The sequence below is a fragment of the Onychostoma macrolepis genome, chromosome 16 (genome assembly GCF_012432095.1).
Source record: "Onychostoma macrolepis isolate SWU-2019 chromosome 16, ASM1243209v1, whole genome shotgun sequence".
NCBI classification, from domain to species: Eukaryota; Metazoa; Chordata; class Actinopteri; order Cypriniformes; family Cyprinidae; genus Onychostoma; species Onychostoma macrolepis.
This window is the reverse complement of record NC_081170.1, coordinates 525,443-547,234: the sequence shown is the minus strand read 5'-3', so window position 1 is coordinate 547,234 and position 21,792 is coordinate 525,443. Positions and strand designations below refer to the sequence as shown.

At 41.3% G+C, this 21,792-nt stretch overlaps 1 protein-coding gene and 1 long non-coding RNA gene across 2 annotated transcripts in view; one reads left to right on the top strand and one right to left on the bottom strand.

Annotated features, from left to right (window-relative positions):
• The first annotated feature begins 4,356 nt into the window (after positions 1-4,356).
• LOC131521332 (sterol regulatory element-binding protein 2-like) overlaps positions 4,357-21,792 on the top strand; it is a 68,048-nt gene continuing 50,612 nt past the window's right edge. The window contains exons 1-5 of the mRNA XM_058745947.1: positions 4,357-4,639; positions 5,872-6,074; positions 6,224-6,340; positions 7,245-7,421; positions 7,503-7,614. Coding sequence (XP_058601930.1) covers positions 4,525-4,639; positions 5,872-6,074; positions 6,224-6,340; positions 7,245-7,421; positions 7,503-7,614 — 724 coding nt within the window. The 5' untranslated portion in view covers positions 4,357-4,524. The remainder of the gene's footprint in view (positions 4,640-5,871; positions 6,075-6,223; positions 6,341-7,244; positions 7,422-7,502; positions 7,615-21,792) is intronic.
• LOC131521340 (uncharacterized) lies at positions 4,757-6,452 on the bottom strand. The gene is made up of 3 exons (XR_009266267.1): positions 6,185-6,452; positions 5,095-5,127; positions 4,757-4,869 (listed from the first exon to the last, which is right to left on the bottom strand). It is a non-coding gene; the product is annotated as an uncharacterized LOC131521340 (long non-coding RNA).

Sequence of the window (21,792 nt, the reverse complement as noted above, 5' to 3'; positions counted from 1 at the left end):
TGGCTTTCCTCATAACTCTGGGTCTGAAAGGGGTCGTGTTGAACTATCTGACAATCAGTGTTGGGCACGTTACTTTAAAAAAGTAATTAGTTATAGTTACTAGTTACTTCTCACAAATAGTAACTGAGTTAGTAACTGAGTTACATCATTATAAAAGTAACTAATTACCAGGGAAAGTAACTATTGCGTTACTTAAAAAAAATATATATATATTCAAATGTGTCAAATAACTTGGATGCCCCCAATATTAAATTACTGAAATGGACACTAAATAGAATAAATTATTATTATAAAACATTGTACACTAATCTATTTTAATATTTCTGTGGGACAATGTGAGAGACACCTATCAAATTCAATATATTATTGTAAATAGTATCAACCAATTATATATATATAAAGCTTATGTTTGTAAAATGGAACAGTTCTTTTCTTTTTTTTTTTTTTAAATATCTGACACTTAGCATCAGTCAGTCAAGCATTATAATTAGATATTATGATCATTTAGCATTATATGATGATAGAACTTTAGTAATTATTTGTCATGTTGACTGAACTTAGGACTGGTGGTGGTGCTTAAGACATTGTTTGTCATTTAGTGTTTTGATAAAAAAAGTGAGAAAAAACCCCTAAAAATAATACTGATAACAAAACTACTACGAATTCTACTACTAATAACAATATAAAACGCACTAAGGATTAATGAGCTGCTGGGTTCATGAATATTAATCACGTTGTCTGCGTTCGCTCGAATTGATTTGCTGAAATCAAAACAGGGACGATAATAGGTGAGCGCCAGCCAATGAGATTGTCGCTTGCGCATAAGTTCCGCCCACTACCAGAGAAACCGGCAATTCTTAAAAGCTGAAGAATTCCAAAGGAACTCCGTTATTTTGACAGGAAAATACAACAAAGAATATCGTTTACATGTAGCGTGTCACTTCTGCATGTTATGAAAAACTATCTTGTATCTTTCTTTGCTTGTGTGAGACAAAGCGACGGCGAGTCATACGCCTTCACACTAGAGTTTACGGTACGTCAAATACAGCTACACTGTCCATTCAGATAAACTGAAAAATAAAATAATAATAATATTATAAATTATAGTAACGCCGCATTTTATTGTCAGTAACGGTAACGGCATTGTAACGGGGGAAACAGTAATTCGTTCGATTACTGAAAAAATAACGCCGTTTATTTATAACGCCGTTATTCCCATCACTGCTGACAATGCACAAGGTCCAAAGTCAATGGCCAAAGACTTGCTTTGCTTTTACTGCCAGCAGCCAGGTCACAAAGCAGCTGTGTGTCCTGCTCGCAAAGCGAAACTTACGGGGTTTTGTTATGTGCCTAGAGAAGGGGACTGTGACTTTGACTCTGTGGGGGAGAGTCAGAATGTATATGATGTGATTGTTAATGGACGTGAACTGAAAGCACTCTTGGACACTGGACGTCCTCTGTCAATGTTGAAATCATGCTTTGTAAATAATGTCAATTATGTGAATACTACCTCTGTTCAGTGCATGCATGGGGACGTAAAGCAGTATCCCCGAGGTGAGGTAATGGTGGAGGTACAAGAACAAATGTACTTACTTAATGTTGCCATAGTTGACAACTTACCAGCTGATATGATTCTAGGAAGAGACTTGCCAGTGCTTTATGAACTCTTGCAACCCATCATCAAGGACTCTGAACATTCAGTTACCACCACCACTGTCGATTTATCATGTACTGCTCTTACTAGAGCTCAAGCCAGGGCAGGTCTGCAGCCGCTGCCAGACTTGGATAGTAGTCTGCTGCAGGGCAGGACTAAAGGCTCTAAAAAGTCACGACGCCAACGGCAGCTTGAGAAGTACCTGGGTACCCCAGCCTCTGATGCCTCAGTGGGGGGTCTTGAACTCAATGGCTGGAAGGTCCCAGGGAACATAGCACAACTTCAAAGGGAAGATGAAACTCTGAAACCTTTATTTGTCAAAGCTGAGTGTAACAAACCATCAAATCTGTGCAATGAAGAATATGTAGTGATGAATGATGTGTTGTATGTGCGAACCAATGATATGATGCGTTTAACTGTACCATTTTGTTGTCGTCTTCTTGTTCTGCACCTTGCGCACACTGTTCCATGGGCTGGCCACCTGGGCCAACAGAAAACATACGCACGCATTAGCTCACGATTTTACTGGCCCACACAAGTGCTGTGTCCCAACAGGGCAGAGCACCCCTGCAACCTCGCCATGCGGATCAGCGGAACCAGCGGATCGCCATGGACATTGTGGGGCCGTTGGAAAAGAGCAGTGCTGGACATCGCTACATCCTAGTAGTCAGAGACTATGCCACAAGGTATCCTGAGGCCTTCCCACTCCGTTCTATCACCACACCTAAGATCATTCATGCCTTGGTTCAACTCTTCTCCAGAGTTGGCATAACCGAGGAGATACTCACGGACCAGGGAACGAACTTCACGTCACGGCTGATGGGGCAGCTGAATAAGCAGTTGGGCATTACAGCCATCTGAACAACTCCCTACCACCCGCAGACGGACGGTCTTGTGGAGAGATTCAACCAAACTCTCAAGAACACGCTTCGGAAGTTCGTTGCAGACACAGGAAGGGACTGGGACAAGTGGCTACCATTTGTTCTCTTCACTTACCGAGAGGTACACTTAGCGTCTTTTTCAAAGCTGCCAGTGTCTGTTTTAAATTATAATCCTATGGAGTTAAACCGTGTTTTCAAAAAAAGTCCTAAGAGCTTTTTAAAACGCCACCGCCGGCGTGTTTTTCTGCAGCTCAGAGCGTCTTTTCAAGTTGAAAATAGTTGAAAATAGAAAATAGCGAGTGGTTTCCATAACAACAAAATCAACAAGAAAAAAAGAGGATAGCCAGTAGACAGATCATACTAGTTTCGGAGCACCAGGAGTTGTATGAAACCGTGCATCATCCAACCCGAGCTCCTGGACTAAATTGTTGGACGCACCATACGGTTTCCTTCCCCGTATAATGTCGCGCTCCCACAACCGACACCCTCCCCGTTAACTTCAAAAGCCGACATTTCTGCAGCGCACAGCACTAGGCTACCGTTGCAGCTATTGTTAAAGCAACAAAAGACGCTATTTGTAACCAAAACGCTGGCAGCTTTTTATTTGACTAAAATAGCGCTCGTCAACTTTTTCATCTATCCTGTCCCCAGTTCTTTGCTGCACGATCACTTTTGCTAAATTGCTCCCAATATTTACAAAATACTCATTAAATTAATTGACAATGTCATTCATTTTATTTATACTTAATTTATCATCATTAACAAAATAATTTGGGTAATCTACTTTTCCAGTATTCTTTTTAATTATACTATTAAGTACTTTCCATGTTGTTTGTATATTATTCTTATGTTTGTCCAATAACTTTTTATAATAGTCCTTTTTACTAAATCTTATAATACTTATTAATTTATTTTTATATTTTTTGTATTTATTTTCCGCTTGTATAGTTCTAGTCGCTATAAATTTCCTGTATAATGCATTTTTCTTTTTGCATGCTTTCTCTATTCCCTTAATAATCCATGGTTTATCCTCATTTTTTGCTTCTTTACAGTCTTAAACAAACAATATTTTTTGTATTTTTCAATTAGTATGGACAAAAAAGCATCATAAGCACTATTTGGATCTTTACTTGCATAAACCTCGCTCCAATTTTGATTCTTTAAGTCCTCAATGAGAGCAGCAATCATTTTTGGTGTTCTATATCGAATTACTTTAAAACTATTTATCCTACTACCTATTGTTTTGTCAAATAATCTTTGAAGGATTGCAAAAACTGGAAAATGATCAGTCATATCATTTATAAATAATCCTCCTACTATTTTTCCTCCAATGTCATTTGTGTATATATTATCTATTAATGTAGCAGTATTCTTAGTTATTCTACTAGGTTTTGTAATCACAGGAAATAGACCTTTACTATATAGTGACAGTAAAATCTGTTATTCTCTTATTTCCATTTGGATTCAACAAATCTTACTGAAAGCAGTAATCTAACTATACATATACTATAAATAGTTGACTATACACATAACCTAAGACAGACTACACATGTACTTTACATAATAACTGTGCGTGATATTGTGCAAAAGAGATATTTAAGGTTAAGAAGTAAATAGTGCAATATGATTTGTGATGCATTCACAAGTAAACATTTGTTAAGTCCTTATTAAGTTCATGTAACATGGATTGTTTATAAGAAAGTGTCTGGTGCATTTAGAGAGAAAAGAAAGAAAAGCGTGTGTTTCTATAGGTGGTTTGTCCAGACCACTCAGAATTGCACAGTGTTTTTGAGGTTTCAGCAGACTCGCTGATGTCTCGCTTTCAGATCACGAACTTGAACTGCGATCACGCCAGTCTATGGCGTGATTGCTGGGCGGGGCGTTATGATAAAAGCTGTGATGGTCACTGGCCCTTATTCCTGAAGCTCTGGCTACTTTGCGGCTCGAAGTCAGCGCTGAGAGAAGCGAATAACAATACGGAGAGGAAGGATGTCACCGAGTTCATGGATATTATGGACCCTAGTCTGGACCGCATGGATACTGTCGTCCGTGGAGAGTGTAGACCCGAACCAGTCCGAGCAGGACAATCAGGAAGTCTTCGACGGTGAGTGAGGAAGATGATGATGTCGATTATAAACAATGCTGCGTTTATGATAATGCAGATATCTGAGTGTGTGTGTGTTACTCATCAAAAGACAACTGTTTTAAACTCAATGGAAAACTCCCTTTAATCGACTGGATCCACAGCTGTTCACAACCAGAAGCAGCGATCTCTTTCACATACGAGTCCTTACGTCCTCTCAGTGTACTAAATGTAAACTTGCATTCAGAACCCTAGGCAAATAGCACAGAAATATTACATATATACAAAAATCTGAATGTATAACCACGACTGAAACCTAACGCGTGTGTGTGTGTGTGTGTGTGTGTGTGATCAGATCCGTGTTCTCGTGTGTTCAGCTGTCCGTAGAGACTCATCATACATTATAATTTGTGTATTAATAACTCTTAAGGGAATAGTTCACTTTCAGAATGAAAATTCTGTCATCGTTTACTCACCCTCCATTTGTTCCAAACCTGTATGAGTTTCTTCTGTTAAACACAAAAGAAAGATATTTAGAAAAATGTTGGGATCTGAACAGTTGATGAGCACCACTGACTTCCATAGTATTTTTTTTCCTACTATGGAATCAATGGTGTTCATCAACTGTTCAGAAAATGGTAATTAATTAGAATTTATAAGAGTTTTTACTAGTAAATTTCACAGAAAACAACAAGTAACAAACACATAGAATTAATATGGAAGCTTGTTTCCAACAAGGCTTAAAAATGGAATTGTAAAAATTGAATTTTTCTCACAACACTGACTTTATACTTGAAAATTCAGATTTTTTTATGCAATGGAGAAAAAGTAATTCTGAAAAAAAAAAGTCAGAATATTGTAGTTAATATTGTAAAATTCTGAATTTTTATCTCCGAATTCTATTATTTATTTTTTTTGAGAATTTTTTAAAAATGTAATTAAATTCATTCATTGATTCACTCTTAAAATTATAGTGATTGACATTGCTATAAGCATTAGGCTAATAAAATTGCCATTTAGAATTTACATTTAGCTGGTAAGATATTAATGATTATCCGCAAGAGAAATGTTTTCATGGGAAAAATGTTTAAATATGTAATTTTGATTATCAAAGATGAGTTTTAAGGAATAGAATTAGTGACTAAAGGGAACTTTAACATTTAGACAGACAGAAGCAGTTTATCAACACACCGCCAGAGTTATTAATATCGGTCATATTCAGACGGTAATCTGTGTGTGTTTGTGTTTGTCAGAGATGCTGCAGTTCAACAGTAATCACCCGGAGATCCAGGATCTGGATCTCTCTGAGGATCAGATGGGGGACGGAGCCGTGGCTCCCATGGGGCCCATCACAGAGACGGCCCCCAGCACCATAGTGACGCCCTCACACACGCTCGTACAGACACAGACACACACACCGCCGCTGCTCCAGCCGCAACCACAGCTGATCACACAGGTGAGTCTGACCACACCCCCTTACACCTGACCACACCTCACACTGACATGCCCCTCACTCTCTGACCACACCCCTTTCACATGACCACACCCCTCACATTCTGAGCACACCTCATTTTTGTGAATGGATTCTGTGATTTCTTCTTGCAGACTCCAGCGCAGCCGCAGACGGTGATGATCGTGCCGGCCGCCACACCGTCACACCACTTCATCCAGAGTCAGGTGCCGTCCACTGCTCCGGTCCACACCGCACCGCAGCAGGTGCCTGTACGTTACTGCACGCTCACTGCAGACTGTAATTAGTGTGTCTTATGATGTCATGTGTGACGCTGCTCTCTGATTGGCTGTCAGGCTCTGGAGCACCAGCCGCAGATCCTGAAGACAGACTCACTGACACACCACACACACACACACACAGTACAGTCAGGATACACTGACAGAAAAAACATCACAGAGAAGTCTCATTAATGTAAGAGAAAATGTGTGACTCTGACAAATATTAAACTTATTTGTTTTTAGATTTTTCTATTAAATATTATTCCTAATATATTGCTAATATATTCATAAAAATGTATTGATACATTTTAACACATTTTTTTTAATTATTAAAGTTTTATTTTTTTATTATGATTTTTTTTATTATCTACTCTCAGTTTTTTCATCAGAATAGCCTTTGTCGATGATATGGTGTTAAATAAAAATAAATAAAAACAAATAAATAGATAAGATTATGAAATCATCATTTAAAAAGATTTCTGGGAAATATTTAGATTTTCGACTAAATATTAATTTAATATTTTTATAATAGTATACATTTATTTAATAAAGCTATATCATTATTATTATTATTTTAATTTCCTCTACTCTGTATTTGCTATAAAATTAGCTTTTGCTGCTGATATGATCTTAAGCAATAGATTAATATTTTAACATTGTATTTAAATAATATTTATTTAAAATACATTACAAATCAATGTAAATATATTTATATATAATTATAAATAATTTTAAAAATTAGTAGCTAAAAATATCTTTTTAAGATAAGAGCATTTTTTATTTTAGTATTTAGTGGAAAGTCAGACATACTCATGCATCTATCTATCTATCTATCTATCTATCTATTGCTTTCATGTCAGAATATGGTTCTGAATGTTGTCGCTCTCTCTCACAGACGCTGATGAGCTGCAACACTCTGACCGCGGGGGCCGGGGCCGTAACCGCGGGAACTGGAGGAGCAGTGAAAGAGGGCAAGAGATGGAAGACGCACAGCATCAACGAGAAACGCTACCGATCGTCCATCAACGACAAAATTCAGGAGCTGCGGGACCTACTGAACATCGACCCCAAGGTGTGTGTGTGTGCCGCACTGCATGCTGGGACGCGTGGAGCTCAGGCGACTGTCTGACGGTCTGTTTGATTTGATTGACAGGTGCCCAAGTCTGGTGTTCTGCAGAAAGCCATCGAATACATCGAATCCTCGCAGGTGAACCACAAACTCCAGCAGGAGAACCTGACGCTCGAGACGGCCAATCAGAATAACAGTGAGTCACATGACATCCCCGGCTTTGCTGCTTCACCCCAAATTCAACTTTGTTTTTTCTTCAATTCACTGTTTAATAGTTTAAGAATTGTAGAATTTCTTCACACACACACACACACACACACACATACATATATTCACATGGAAAACCCAACTATGTATTATTTCAGATAGATAGGCCTATGAAACATATTGAGTTACTAACTTGGGTTGAAAATTATAAAGCAAAACGCACTAGGTCTTGATGTAGAGCTTGTATGTGTTTCACTAGTTTGTGTATTGCGTGTAAATACAGTGCAGCTGAAATAATAAAGTGTAAATGATAAGTTAAAGTTAGAGACGGAGGGGAGAAATGCTCAGATTATCTAACGTTTGATTATCTGCTTCTGTGGAAAATAGAACAACACGATTCAAATCAACGGAAATTGAATTAATGAATATTTGTATTTACAGCATCTGTTTATTCACCCCAGCGATATGAAGGAATTTAGGACCGTTCTCTTATTGTTTGGGAATGTGTTTTTTTTTTGTGTGGGGCCGTTGAAACTGTTCAAAAACTGTGCTTTAAACTTTAAAATGTGAAACGATGTATTTGTTGTTAAACAGGATCAAGGGAAGTTTTTATTTAAGTTTTTTCACCATCAAACATGCATGCAATATGAGTAATGTATTGACTGTTTTTTCCAGAAAACAGTAAAACAAGTCAAGACAAGTATTAAAGTGTTGTTAAACAATTTTAGGAAAGGTTGAAAATACCTAAAACAAAAAGTTCCAGATACGTTCGTTAAAATGACAGCATACGGTAGTTGTCAAAATGTCGTAGTTTTAAGAAGCTAGCGTTTGTTATAAGTTAGAAAATAAAAAGAACCGAGCATCTCACGCTGATCCGGCAGATACATGTCCGGTCAAACCACACCCACTAACCCCTAAAACATCCCTAACACTGTAAGGAGAGACCAACACAAAGATTTAAATGTATGGTAAAAGAATTAAACAAAATTATCTTTTTTAAAATTAAAAAAATACTTGTTTAATAAATCAATGACATTTCTTAATTGATGAAAGCATTCATCATTCATCCTAGAGTTTTTCATTTTAAAAATGATGTTAGCCTATACACGTTTTCTTCTGAACAAACATCTCTTAGCCACAGGAAATGCTTCTTTATTTTATTTAGTTATTCACACTTAATTTGGTTATTCCTCTAATCAGTCGGTCATTAAGCAAATGTTTTTGTTTCATAGTGCATAATAACATCAAGACAGTATTCCCCTTTGATTTTCTTGCCACAAGATTTGCGGATTGCTAGTTAAATCCTACATATGCATGTAATTAAACATCTAAACTTTTACAACATACTACGAAATGCAAATATTTCATCTCATGCAGTGCAACGAAATGAGAATGGCGACGGGTGTCTGGGTTGTATGATTACTGATGCGTTCATATCGTCGTACTGTATTTCAAAAGATTGTAAAACATCAAAAGATGCTGAAGATGTCACTAAAGATGTTTCTGGCTTTGATGTTTTCTTTGCCAAAAGTTCAGGCTAAAGTTCAGTGAGTGGTCTAAAGGAAGTGTAGTCTATTGAACCTTTTTTACGACACATCTGGAGGGTTGCGTAGGTCATATGACGTTGCTAAAAAGAACATTATTTTGTGTATTTGGTGTAATGCAATGTGTTTATGCAGTTTAAGGTTCAAAAAACACATTTTCCACATACTGTACATTATGTACTGTACATTATGCCTTTCTGAAACGCTTCGATTTTTACAAAGCTCATTGTTCTGAGAAGCGAGGCGTGCTCTAATTGGCCAGCTATCCAGTGCGTTATGATTGGCCGAATACCTCAAGCGTGTGACAGAAATGTTACGCCCCTTACCATATTGTGATGCCGTGTCCCGGCGCAACGACACAAAAACAATAAAACCCATTATAAACGAGGCATTTGTTGCATCCATTGGGGACATAATTACTGATTATAATGACTTATACTGTCTTTTTATAAACATTACCATGTCTGCATTTGTGATCGGAGAAACGACAGACAACAATCACTACTCTACACAGCTCAAAACTCGTGTTTTAATAGTCAGTGGCAAATTCTTTAAATATGAAAACATACTTACAGGCTGCGAGTCAGAAGCGCCAGACTGTCCTTGCAAAGCTGGAATTGCCCCACTTTATAGAAGTGATGTTTTATTAACAAATTTCGGGAGGAGCACGCGCAGATAATTAACACAGCCAATTCATCATCAGTAATCACACCATCTATCCAATCAGCTCGAGAGAGAACCCCTATAAATAATCAAAGCAGTCTTACCTCCATCAGCTCTAGTCTTTCAGCATTCGGTTCGCTCCTTTGCCATTATATCATTTTATTTGCCCCCATCCAAACAACGAGACCTATACTCTGGATTTTCGGATCCTCTGCAGCAAATCCGCCGGCCCCAGGATCACTCCTTCTCCACCAGTAATCGCCGCCGAGCCCCAGGCTCCATCGTGACCATCGCTCTGCTCGACAAGCCACAAGATTTCCCCCGACACCGAGGCTTAACCTCGCCTCCACTGCCGAAACTTTCAACTTCCCCAGCATCCTCGTATCATTCGGCTGCGCCAACAATTTCTCTGATCGGAAAGGGGTAAGTATTTAAGCCAGAGGCCAACGCTGATTAATTCCAACGCTCTGTTCTCGCAGAGAATAAACAAACAGATTTGTACGATCTATTCGTCACCCTGCAAATCAGCCAACCTCACTCCTAAATCCACTCCAGCCGCCAAGGCGGCCAATAGATCGAGCAAAGCCCCGAACTAGTCTCGCTTGACACCACCATTGTCCCGCACAAGACCCGGCTCTCCGTGAGCATCGGGTCGCAGAAGCAGGCCTTCAACGAGCCTGGGCCGCGCCCAGTTCTTACCGCAGCAAAGCCTCACTCGCTTCCCGCTTCGGCTCAGCCTTCACCTGGGCTCTTCTGGCCACAGTGCCGCATGCAGCCGGGCCCCTAACTTCTGTTTCCAGATGCAAGCGCGAGGCTACCTCCGCTAGCGGCGCAGGCCACCAGTCTTGCCAAACAATTTTCAGGTAAAAAAAATTAAAAATTTAAAAATCGCTAAAGGCAGATAATTTCCTGTTAAAGTTGTTAAATGACGTCGCGACATCATCGGATGTTAATGTCATTACGTAATCATGACGCAAGTGCTTAGAATACACACTGAAATTACTCGCTTATTTTTCACCAGCATTTTACCCGTATTTAATTTACTCATTTTATTTTGATAAATGGATAGATAAGTCAGACAATCAACAGTGAAACATCTCTTCCACTATAAAGGTTTCCAAATAAAATTTTTAAAATGGCTACATTTGTTGCTAGTTGCTTTGAAAACAAGTCGCTAGAGTAGTCTGAGAAATTGTTAAATCCAGCAACAAAATTGCTAAGTTGGCAACACTGCAGGCTACCTGGACATTTCAGCATGTCCTGCCAAAGTCACAAACCACTCCCCTTTTTTCCACAGCCTACAGCTACAGCAGCAGAAGCAAGCATGTGGCTGCCTCCGCTTGCAACACAGGCCCATCTCAGAATTTCCTTCTACTTGCCCTAACCCCTTTCCTTTTCAGCACCCTCCAGATCCCGTAGCAGATACTAACGCGAGGCCGCCTCTTCTAGCAGTGCAGGCTGCACAGGCTCTACAGCTTTTCTCTCCGAATGCCACAAACCCCAGTGTCATGCATTTCCCTACCGCCGCAGCAGTGCCTGCTCCCGCAGGATCCTGTATCTCTACTGCCCACTCATCTCTATTTCCCACTCTCGGACCCCTCTCCCCGGGGTGTGTCCTTTTGGAAGCCCAAACATTTTCGCTTTCACAATGAAACACAGCGTCTCCAGGACATGGCTCCACCGGCGGCAGCAACAACACTACAGAGAGAATAAAAGTCCCGCCCTCTTTCTCTGCGTATACATTTGGGTGGTGTTATGAAATCTCCCCACACCGTGACGTAGACATGTGGGGGTGTGTTTGAATGAGCTGTTTTAGGGGGACATGGTCGAGTCTTAACTTTTATAAAGAATATCTCTTTGGTTTTGAGACTTCAGTCTATGCAACTTCAGGGATCTTATCTATGCACAAACAGCTTGTAACACTTCAAAGAGAAAGAAAAACTTGAAATCGCATCATATTACCTCTTGAACTAAACGACCTGTGTTACTGATTTAGTTTATTTTAGTTAAACGTATACACAATTATGTGATCGCGTACGGGTAATAAAAACAAGAGAATAGACCTCTTTGATTTTCTTGCCATAAGATTTGCGGACTGGTAGTTAAAACGCACATACATTCTGACTATCATGTGTTCAAATAGATCGATTCTAACTGACATCGATCTACATTTCATCTGTTGTGCCTTTTCTCATTACAGCTGTGTTGTGAGTCTCTCGTCTATGTGATCTTTGTGGATAACAGAGAAAGCGATAGATTATGATGTCATGTTTAGTTTATTTTTGTTTCTAGTTAGGTAAGAACTATTTACTTTAGGTAGATTGGTTTTCTATTTCTGTTTATTTCTTTTCTTTGGCACTACTCGGAGATTGTCTTTCTCTTTTTCTTTATATCTTTATTTTGTATATTTATATTTAACTTCAGTATTGAACTTCAATGTTTAACTACTCCTGGACATCACAATAAATTCTCTTTTGAGAATATTTGTTTGTTTTTATCATTTATTGCCGCATCATAACAATGAGGAAATATGTAACTATTATTTTTCACTATTAAAAGAGAAAGGGGAAGGGAATAATTTTCTTGTTACGGCTCCCTTACCCTAGACATTAAAAACGTTGTAACAAACGCGCTTCGTGAACTGTACAGCGCTATCAGCGAACAACAAACAAATAACCCCGACGGCTTTTTCATCATAGCCAGCGACTTCAACCACACAAACTTAAAGACAGTTTTGCCAAAGTTCTACCAACATGTGAACTTTGCAACAAGGGGAAATAACACACTGGACTTTGTTTACACAACAGAAAAGAAGGCATACAAAGCCGAACCCCGCCCCCACCTCGGGTACTCCGACCACATCTCTGTTATGCTAATTCCAGCATACAGACCACTTCTCAAACTTGCCAGACCGGTTCTAATGCAGATCACGGTATGGCCAGAAAATGCTACCTCAGCACTGCAGGACTGCTTCCAGGACACAGACTGGAACATGTTTAAAGAGGCGGCCACCTACAACAACCACACAGACCTGCAGGAGTACACTGAAACTGTGACTGCTTGCATCAAAAAGTGCACTGATGATGTGACAGTCACCAAGACCATCACCACACGCGCCAACCAGAAGCCATGGATGACAGCAGAGGTTCGTGGGCTGCTAAAGACCAGAGATGAAGCTTTCAGATCAGGAGATAAAGCAGCCCTCAAAACAGCAAGAGCCAATCTGTCCCGCAGCATCAAAAATGGAAAACGGTCATATGCTCAAAAAAATCAACAACCACTTCACAGACAGCAGAGACACACGGAGTCTGTGGCAAGCCATTCAGACTATCACAGACTACAAGCCCCCGCCACAGGCCTGTGATGATGACACATCCCTCCCAGATACACTCAACCACTTTTACTCACGGTTTGAAATGCAGAATTACACACCTGCACAAAAACTGCCCACACCTCCCAATGACCAGGCGCTCTGTCTGTCTCCAGCCGACGTAAGGAAGAGACCCTATCTAGGATCAACCCACGCAAGGCTGTGGGTCCCGACAACATACCTGGCCGTGTACTGAAAGACTGTGCTGAACAGCTGACAGATGTCCTAACAGATATCTTCAACACCTCGCTGAGCCAGGCAGTCGTCCCCACATGTCTCAAATCCACAACAATCATACCGGTACCAAAGAAATCACCTGTGTCCTGTCTAAATGACTACCGTCCCATAGCACTGACTCCAATCATAATGAAGTGCTTTGAGAGGTTAGTCATGCACAACATCAAAACCAGCCTCCCCAACACACTCGATCCGCTCCAGTTTGCATACCGTCCGAACCGCTCTACGGATGATGCAATCTCCTCCACCCTCCGCCTGGCTCTTACCCACCTAGAAAACAAAGATTCTTATGTTAGAATGCTGTTCATTGACTTCAGCTCAGCATTCAACACAATAATCCCACAACAGCTCGTCAACAAACTAAACCTGCTGGGCCTTAACAACTCCCTCTGTAATTGGATTCTGGACTTCCTAACCGGAAGACCTCAGTCAGTCCGTGTCGGCCACAACACCTCGAGCACTACCACACTGAGCACAGGTGCCCCACAAGGCTGTGTGCTCAGCCCGCTGCTCTTCACGCTGCTGACCCACGACTGCACTGCCAAGTCCAGCTCCAACTACATCATCAAGTTTGCTGACGACACAACAGTGGTAGGTCTCATCAGCAACAATGATGAAGCGCACTACAGAGAGGAAGTGGCACAGCTGGCTGAATGGTGTGGTGCTAACAACCTGTCCCTCAATGTGAGTAAGACAAAGGAGGTTGTGATGGACTTCAGAAGAAACTCTGTTGATCACCCCCCACTGACCATTGACGGCTCGCCTGTGGAGAGAGTCAGCAGCACTAAATTCCTGGGGGTGCACATCACAGAGGATCTCACCTGGACCACCAACACCATGTCACTCTCCAAGAAGGCACAACAGCGCCTACACTTTCTCCGCCGGCTGAAAAGAGTAACTCTCCCTCCACCCATCCTCACCACTTTCTACAGGGGCACCATTGAGAGTGTGCTGACCACCTGCATCACTGTCTGGTACGGGAACTGTACCGCAGCAGACCGCAAGACCCTCCAGCGGACAGTGAACACAGCTGCAAAGATCATCAGTGCCCCTCTCCCCTCCATCCTGGACATTTTCCTCACACGATGCTCCAGCAAAGCCAACAGTATCGTGAAGGACTCCACACATCCCTCCCACAGTCTCTTCCAGCTCCTACCATCAGGAAGACGGTACCGGAGCATCAGAGCCCGCTCTGCCAGACTGCTCAACAGCTTTTTCCCCCAGGCTGTGAGAGCCCTGAACTCAAATCACCCCGCCCCTCTCTGAAACCCCATACAAAACCCCCTACCTCCTGAAACATGGACCATCTGAAACTTATGGAACTTTTTTTTTGTGCAATTGAAGTGTGCTACACGCAGGTGAGTGGGCCTGTACAAACCACCTGTAGTAGCACACTCTCCTCCTCTATGCGCACTAGTCACTTTTCACACACACACTGCTGTGTATACAAATCCCACAAAAAGACTCAGTAATACACGTATGTTTACATGCTCATGCACTACAAATCATCCTGCACTGTTCCCCAGCCAGCTGCTGACTCACAATGTTTCTCTTCGCACATGTACAATATTTATCTGAAGCACTCGTATAGTTTGTACTTTTTAGTTTATGTATAGGTAAAAAATGTTTTTTATATATAGTATATTTATAGTCAAAATCTATCAGTAGGATAGTTGCGTATAGATTTATATTGTTTTACTTCATTGCTGTATGCCTGTATTTCCTGTGAGGCACAACATTTCGTTCCACTGTATGCCCCCGCATGTAGCGGAATGACAATAAAGCTCAACTTGACTTGACTTGATAATACATCCAGAGTTTTTGTTTTTAACAAACGTATTGCAGATCTTTATCACGCCGTTAGGTAAATTATGGTAAACAGATGCGAAACTGGTATTTAAAGCTTAAAATAATAAAAGTGTGTAAAAAAATAATTTATGCAATCATATCATGTATGAATGATTGTGTTATTTATAGAATATTTATTATTGTTTAAACATGAATTTCACAATTTTTAACCGTACTACTTCACAAATTAATGTTATACCATGTATAGTGTACTAAAGATTTGTGGTATTAGGCTGCTAGTTATCGGATTTTACAAAGTGTTTTCAGGAGCCACCCCGAAACGTTAAAAAGCAAAAGTTGTACAACGTTCATTACCTGTAAACTCTATCTTCCTGTCGTGCAACACTGATATACCTCATCAATCAACGGAACAATGGCCGACAATTACGATGGTTCGATGTGTTTTTCATCGGAGTTAACACAATGTCCTTATTATCTCTAGGTACTTTTGGGAATCTCGAGTTTAGCAAGAGGCTGGATGTTACGAATCCGAATCACTCCGTCTGATTGTCACCAGAGGTCACCCTTCCATCATATTGACTCTCACACTACACAGACTGTTTCACAATATCTTGCACTACAATTCCCATCAGCCATTGCACTGACAACACACACAGTTGATCACACTGATCACACACCCTACATAAACCATGGACTTCCTCTTCCTCTTTGCCGAGTATTGTTTAACGTTTATCACAGTCATTGCTGATAGCTACCTTACAGAGCCTTTCCTAGTTTCCTAGTTTCTTAGTCTTAGTCTTGCCTAGCCTGTTTACCCGTGTTTGGATTATTGCTGGTTTATCTTAGATTTACCCTTTGCCTTGCCGTTTGGATATTGTTTGCCCCAGCCCGGACCATTGCTTATGTTTACGGATTACCTCTTTTGTCTAAGCCCTCTGGATATTGTTAGCCGACGAATGACCACGCCTGTTTAGGATACTTCTCTTGCCTTGCCCTCTATATACCTGTTTGCCATTGTCTGAAACTTGCCTGTTTATCGACCACATCTCTGAATAAAGCTTTGCAGATGGATCAGAACGCTTCCTTTGTTCCTTCCGTAACAGAATACTCGGCCACAAAAGGATCCAGCAGCTTTTCAGATGGACACTGGCCAGGTATGGACACAGAAAAACTGCTGTTAGCTCTCAAGCAGGACACTCGATCACTCGAGAGCTATATTCTAGAATATTTAGAGATCGCTAACTATTCTGATTTGCCTGACTGTGTGCTCATTGATTTTTTTTGTGAGGGCATTAACCAGCCACTCAAATCACGATTAATTCAATTCAATTCAAGTCAAGTTTATTTGTATATCGCTTTTTACAATACAATCGTTGCAAAGCAGCTTTACAGGAAATTTAAGTTTCTACTATATGTGTGTATACACACACACATATATATATATATATATATATATATATACACACACACATACATACGCACACACACACATATATATCAGGGCTCGACATTAACGCTTGTCTGCTTGTCAAGTGAATGTTTTGGACGGGCAAGTGAAAGAGAAATTTACTTGCCCAATCGGACAAGTAACTTGAAAAAGTCAATACCAAAAACAATAATAACTGCCTTTATTTGTGATATAGCCTTTGTTATAGGGGTGTGCGATTATATATCGTTTGCGATAATTTCGTAATTGTTGTTTTAACGAGTATATTGCAAGAATCAAACAAAGAGTGCACGCATAATTACGTAAAGTCATCTAGGTTAGACTAGCTCACATGCATTCTTTCACTGCATGATTCAGTATTACAATTACAATGCATGAAGAATGATCAGAAAATTCAAGATATGGGGGAGGAAAATGAATGCATTTATATCATTTCATATAGTTAATATCACATGAAGATCGAACGCCGTTTTTTTTTTTTGCTTCAAAAATCATCATGATTACAAATGTGATAACAGTTCAATAAACAAGTTAACATTAAGAGACTTACGTTTTAGACACCATATTGCCTGTTTTTGCTCTATTCACCAACAAAAATAACTCCAAACACAGCCACAGTGCTGTTTTGCGGCTCTGAGCAACATGAAGGTGTTTTGTGCCTGAATGAATCAACCGTTTAAATGATTCGGTTCAGTCGCAATGACTCACTTATTAACAGTGACTTGATGCCACCTACTGGTGGTTTTAATTTCACATTTACAGTATTTAAAAAAAAAAAAAAAAATTATTTCAAATATCAGTATTCAACGTTTTATGTATCAAAACATTATTTATTCATTTGTAACTGCAGGTTAAAGCTAATAAGTAAATATTAGCATTTTATTTTTAAGTTTACTATAAAATAATTGTATTTGTATTTAATTCTAACTTTTTATTTTAAAATATAATAGTATTATCACACTTTATTATTTTGTTCATTATTTCATTTAAAAAGAAAAATCTAAATAAACTAAATGTGTTTTGTATAACTACAATAAATAATTATATTTATAACTCAATTTAACTTAATTATTTCTCTCCGGGCAAGTAACTTTTATACTCGGACAAGTAAATGACAAATTTACTTGTCCGCAGGACAACCACATAAGAATGCTTAATGTCAAGCCCTGTATATACACATACACACAGCAGAAACCCAATATATTTAAGTTATGACAAACTTAACTTGGTAATTCTGTATGTTGTCTGAGGGTTGGCATCCTCCGTGGTCCTCTGAGGGTTGCCATCATCTCTTCTCAGGTGTTTGGTCATCTCAGATCTTTTTAAGGGTTGGATCCAGACTGACGCTTCAGTAATTTCTAGTTACGGCAGAATCAGAGAAACAGATAGAGACATAATTAGCATAGCTGCTGTTCTATTCAAGCAAAAATGATTTCTCCAACCCAAGCTAAAGAATTATAATGTACATTTGATCAAATATAAATGCAGTACAAGATTATAAGATGCATTATGTGAATGCTTGGTGTTACGACCCGGCTCAAAGTCACAACATAAAGAGGACACTTCACAGAATTAGTTTCAACAAAAAGAATATAAGTTTATTTAAATTTAACAAATGATGTCTAGGGTCAAGATAATAAAGAATAATCTAAAAAGAACAACAAATCAAATAACTGTTGGAAATGGGGTTTGTGGAGCTTGTGGAAAAATATGGGAACACACAATCTCAAGAACCCACTCTTCAAACAAGAACACAAAATAAAATGAGAGAGAGAGACAGAATCCATGAGCCTCTTAAATAGTGTGTCACAGGTGTGGCCCATGATCAGCTCTAGAGTCCCGCCCATCAGGGAGGAGCCTCTGTTCCTGCAAGCTCACAGCAAAAAAAAACAAATGAAAGAAAAGGGCAGGGCTGTAACACTTGGCTAAAGAGATGTGTCTTTAATCTAGATTTAAACAGAGAGACTGTGTCTGAACCCCGAACGTGTAATGCCGAGTTCACACTGCACGATTTTAGCCCGATTTTTCACTCGCCCGACATTGGAGGCAAATCGGAGCTCGTTCACGCGAGTGACAATCGCGCAGTGTGAATTATCAAAGACGCGATCAGAGAGAATCGCCGACGCCCGCGAAATATTTGGCATGCTAAATATCTGGAGCTGTCTGCAATTCACAATCACGCTGTGTGCAATGATTTCTGACTGAAAACTACATCACGATGACCTTCAGCCAATGAGAGACAAAGATACAGGGCAGAGGGAAGCTCGGTGAGGAGTTATAGACCATATCAGTATTTTAATATGTACAATTATATCATACAGAAACAAGCACAAACGCTTGACCAGCCGCAACATCAGCATAACAGTTACTGCAAAATTATTGTTTACCACTCTTTGCAGAACACAATCCCTGTTCCCTGCATCTCCCTCCTGTTTTGTTGTGAAACGTGGTTTGCGGATCAGACAGAGTTGTCGGCGATTCTTCCTATTGTGAAATCGTGCAATGTGAAAGCCCCTGTCGCCGATCCATCGTGCAGTGTGAACACAGCAGCGACTGAATGCTACCCCAGATAGTCGCGCAGTGTGAAAACAACAGCGATCCGACGAGTTTGAAAATCGTGCAGTGTGAACTCGGCATAACAGATTCCACCGGACACAAAGGATATTAAAAGGAACCAAAGTTTATTTAACTGGGCAAAGGTTAGAGATGAACGGAGAACTTGGGAGGCGAGCACCGAAGCAGGGTTGGAGGATGAATGAGTATGTCCTATTGTCCACAGATACAGATGACTGATGATGCGGGCGAATCCAAAGGAGCACACGGACCATGGAGACCAACACTCTGGCGGGAGAGGAGCACACAAACAGGAGAAACAGGAGGTAAGACACTATGGGTAAGTATATTTAGAGTTATTCTCAGTAGGATAGGCGTAGGCGTAGAGTCCACTTCGTCTTTACGAGATCGGACAGGGAGTGATCAGTGATGTGTGCTTAAATACTGGGTGAGATGATCTTGGTGATGAGTTGCAGGAGAGCATGATTAGAAGTCAGGTGATGCGGATCGTTGTGATTGACGGAGGGGGGAGCCTGGCCGATCTGTGACAGTACCCCCCTCTCCACGGCCCGCTCCAGAGGGCCAACTCCGGCATCGTGGTCTACCCCGACCCCGGGGTGCTGGACGATCTGGGTGAGTCGAGTGGAATTCCTCCAGGAGTGTTGGATCCAAAATGTCACCTCTGGGAACCCATGAGCGTTCCTCCGGACCATACCCTTCCCAGTCCAAAAGGTATTCCAGTTTACCACCACGGCGCCGGGATTCCAGGATCTCCTCGCACTGGAAGGGAGTGAGTCCAGTTGAGCTCTGACACAGGGAATTCTGTGCGTACTCGGCCCAGCCAAGGAACTGATTCCAAGAGTTCTGGCGGTTATGGCAGAAGGTTCTCAGGAAGCGCCCTACTTCCTGGATCTTGCGCTCGGTCTGCCCATTTGATTGCAGGTGGTAACCAGAGGAGAGGCTCACGGTCACACCTAGGAGTGAGAAGAAGGCTTTCCAGATTCGGGAGATGAATTGTGGGCCTCTGTCTGACACGATGTCTTCTGGGATACCATAATAACGAAAAATTTGATTGAAGAGGAGCTCAGCAGTCTGAAGTGCTGTGGGAAGGCCTGCAAGGGGTATGAGGTGACAGAACTTGGAGAAACGGTCGATGATTACTAGGATACATGTATTACCATTAGAGGCAGGTAGGTCCGTAATGAAATCCACCCCTAGGTGTGACCAAGGACGGTGAGGTATGGGTAATGGAAAGAGTTTGCCAGCAGGGAGGTGACGGGAACTTTTGGAAATGGCGCAGTCGGGGCAGCCTTGCACAAACCTTCTCAGGTCCCTGGCCATATTGGGCCACCAGAAGTGATTTTGCAGCAGCCTCTTGCAAAAGACCCCTGTCGCCAATACGTTCCTAGAACTCAGCGCACTCCTCTCATCCACTCCACTCACACCTCCTTGGTACTGGCCACCCAGGGCCAACGCCACTCTCTTAGTGGCGTTGGCCCTGGGTGGCCAGTACCAAGGGAGGTGTGAGTGGAGTGGATGAGAGGAGTGCGCTGAGTTCTAGGAACGTATTGGCGACCTGGGGGACAGCCCGGCAGATTGGTTGGTGGATTGGTAGCGGCGGCTGGTGGAGAGGTCCATTGGATGGGACTGGTGATGATTTCGGTTGGTAGTATCTTTTCTGGTTCTTCCGTACCTTCCTCCGGAGCGTGGATGCGGGAAAGAGCATCAGCCTTAACGTTTCTGGGGCCTGGGCGATAAGAGATCTTAAATTGGAAACGGGTAAAGAACAGAGCCCATCTAGCTTGACGTGAATTTAACCTTTTGGCCTCACGGAAATATTGCAGGTTTTTGTGGTCCGTTAGTACCAGGAAGGGGTGTGCTACTGCCTCTAGCCAGTGCCTCCATTCCTCTAAGGCAAGCTTGATGGCCAAGAGTTCTCGATTGCCTATATCATGGTTCCTTTCAGCCGGGCTGAGCTTACGGGAAAAGTAGGCGCATTGGATGGAGTTTGGGAGGCGTCCCCTGCTGCTGAGACAGTACGGCTCCGACCCCTGTTGTTGAGGCATCCACTTCCACGACGAAGGGCAATCTGGGATTGGGGTGAACCAGGAGAGGTGCACTGGTAAAAGCGTGTTTGAGTTTATTGAATGCTTCCACAGCATTAGGGTTCCAGGTCAGGGATTTTGTTTTACCTTTGAGTAGGTCTGTGAGGGGACTGGTGATTGTGCTGTAATTGGAGATGAAACGACGGTAAAAATTGTAGAATCCTAGGAATCTTTGGAGTTCTTTGATGTTGGAGGGAAGGGGCCAGGAAGTGATAGCCTCTACCTTCCCCTTGTCCATGCGAATGCCACCACTGGTTATGATGTATCCGAGGAAGTGGACTGTGGATTGGTGGAAGGTGCATTTCTCGGCTTTGAGGTATAGGTGGAATTCTCTTAAACGTTGGAGGACCTCCGCAACGTGCTGGCGATGTTCGGCCAGGCTCCGGGAGTAGATGAGGATGTCGTCGATGTAGACGATGACGAACCGATGGAGGAACTC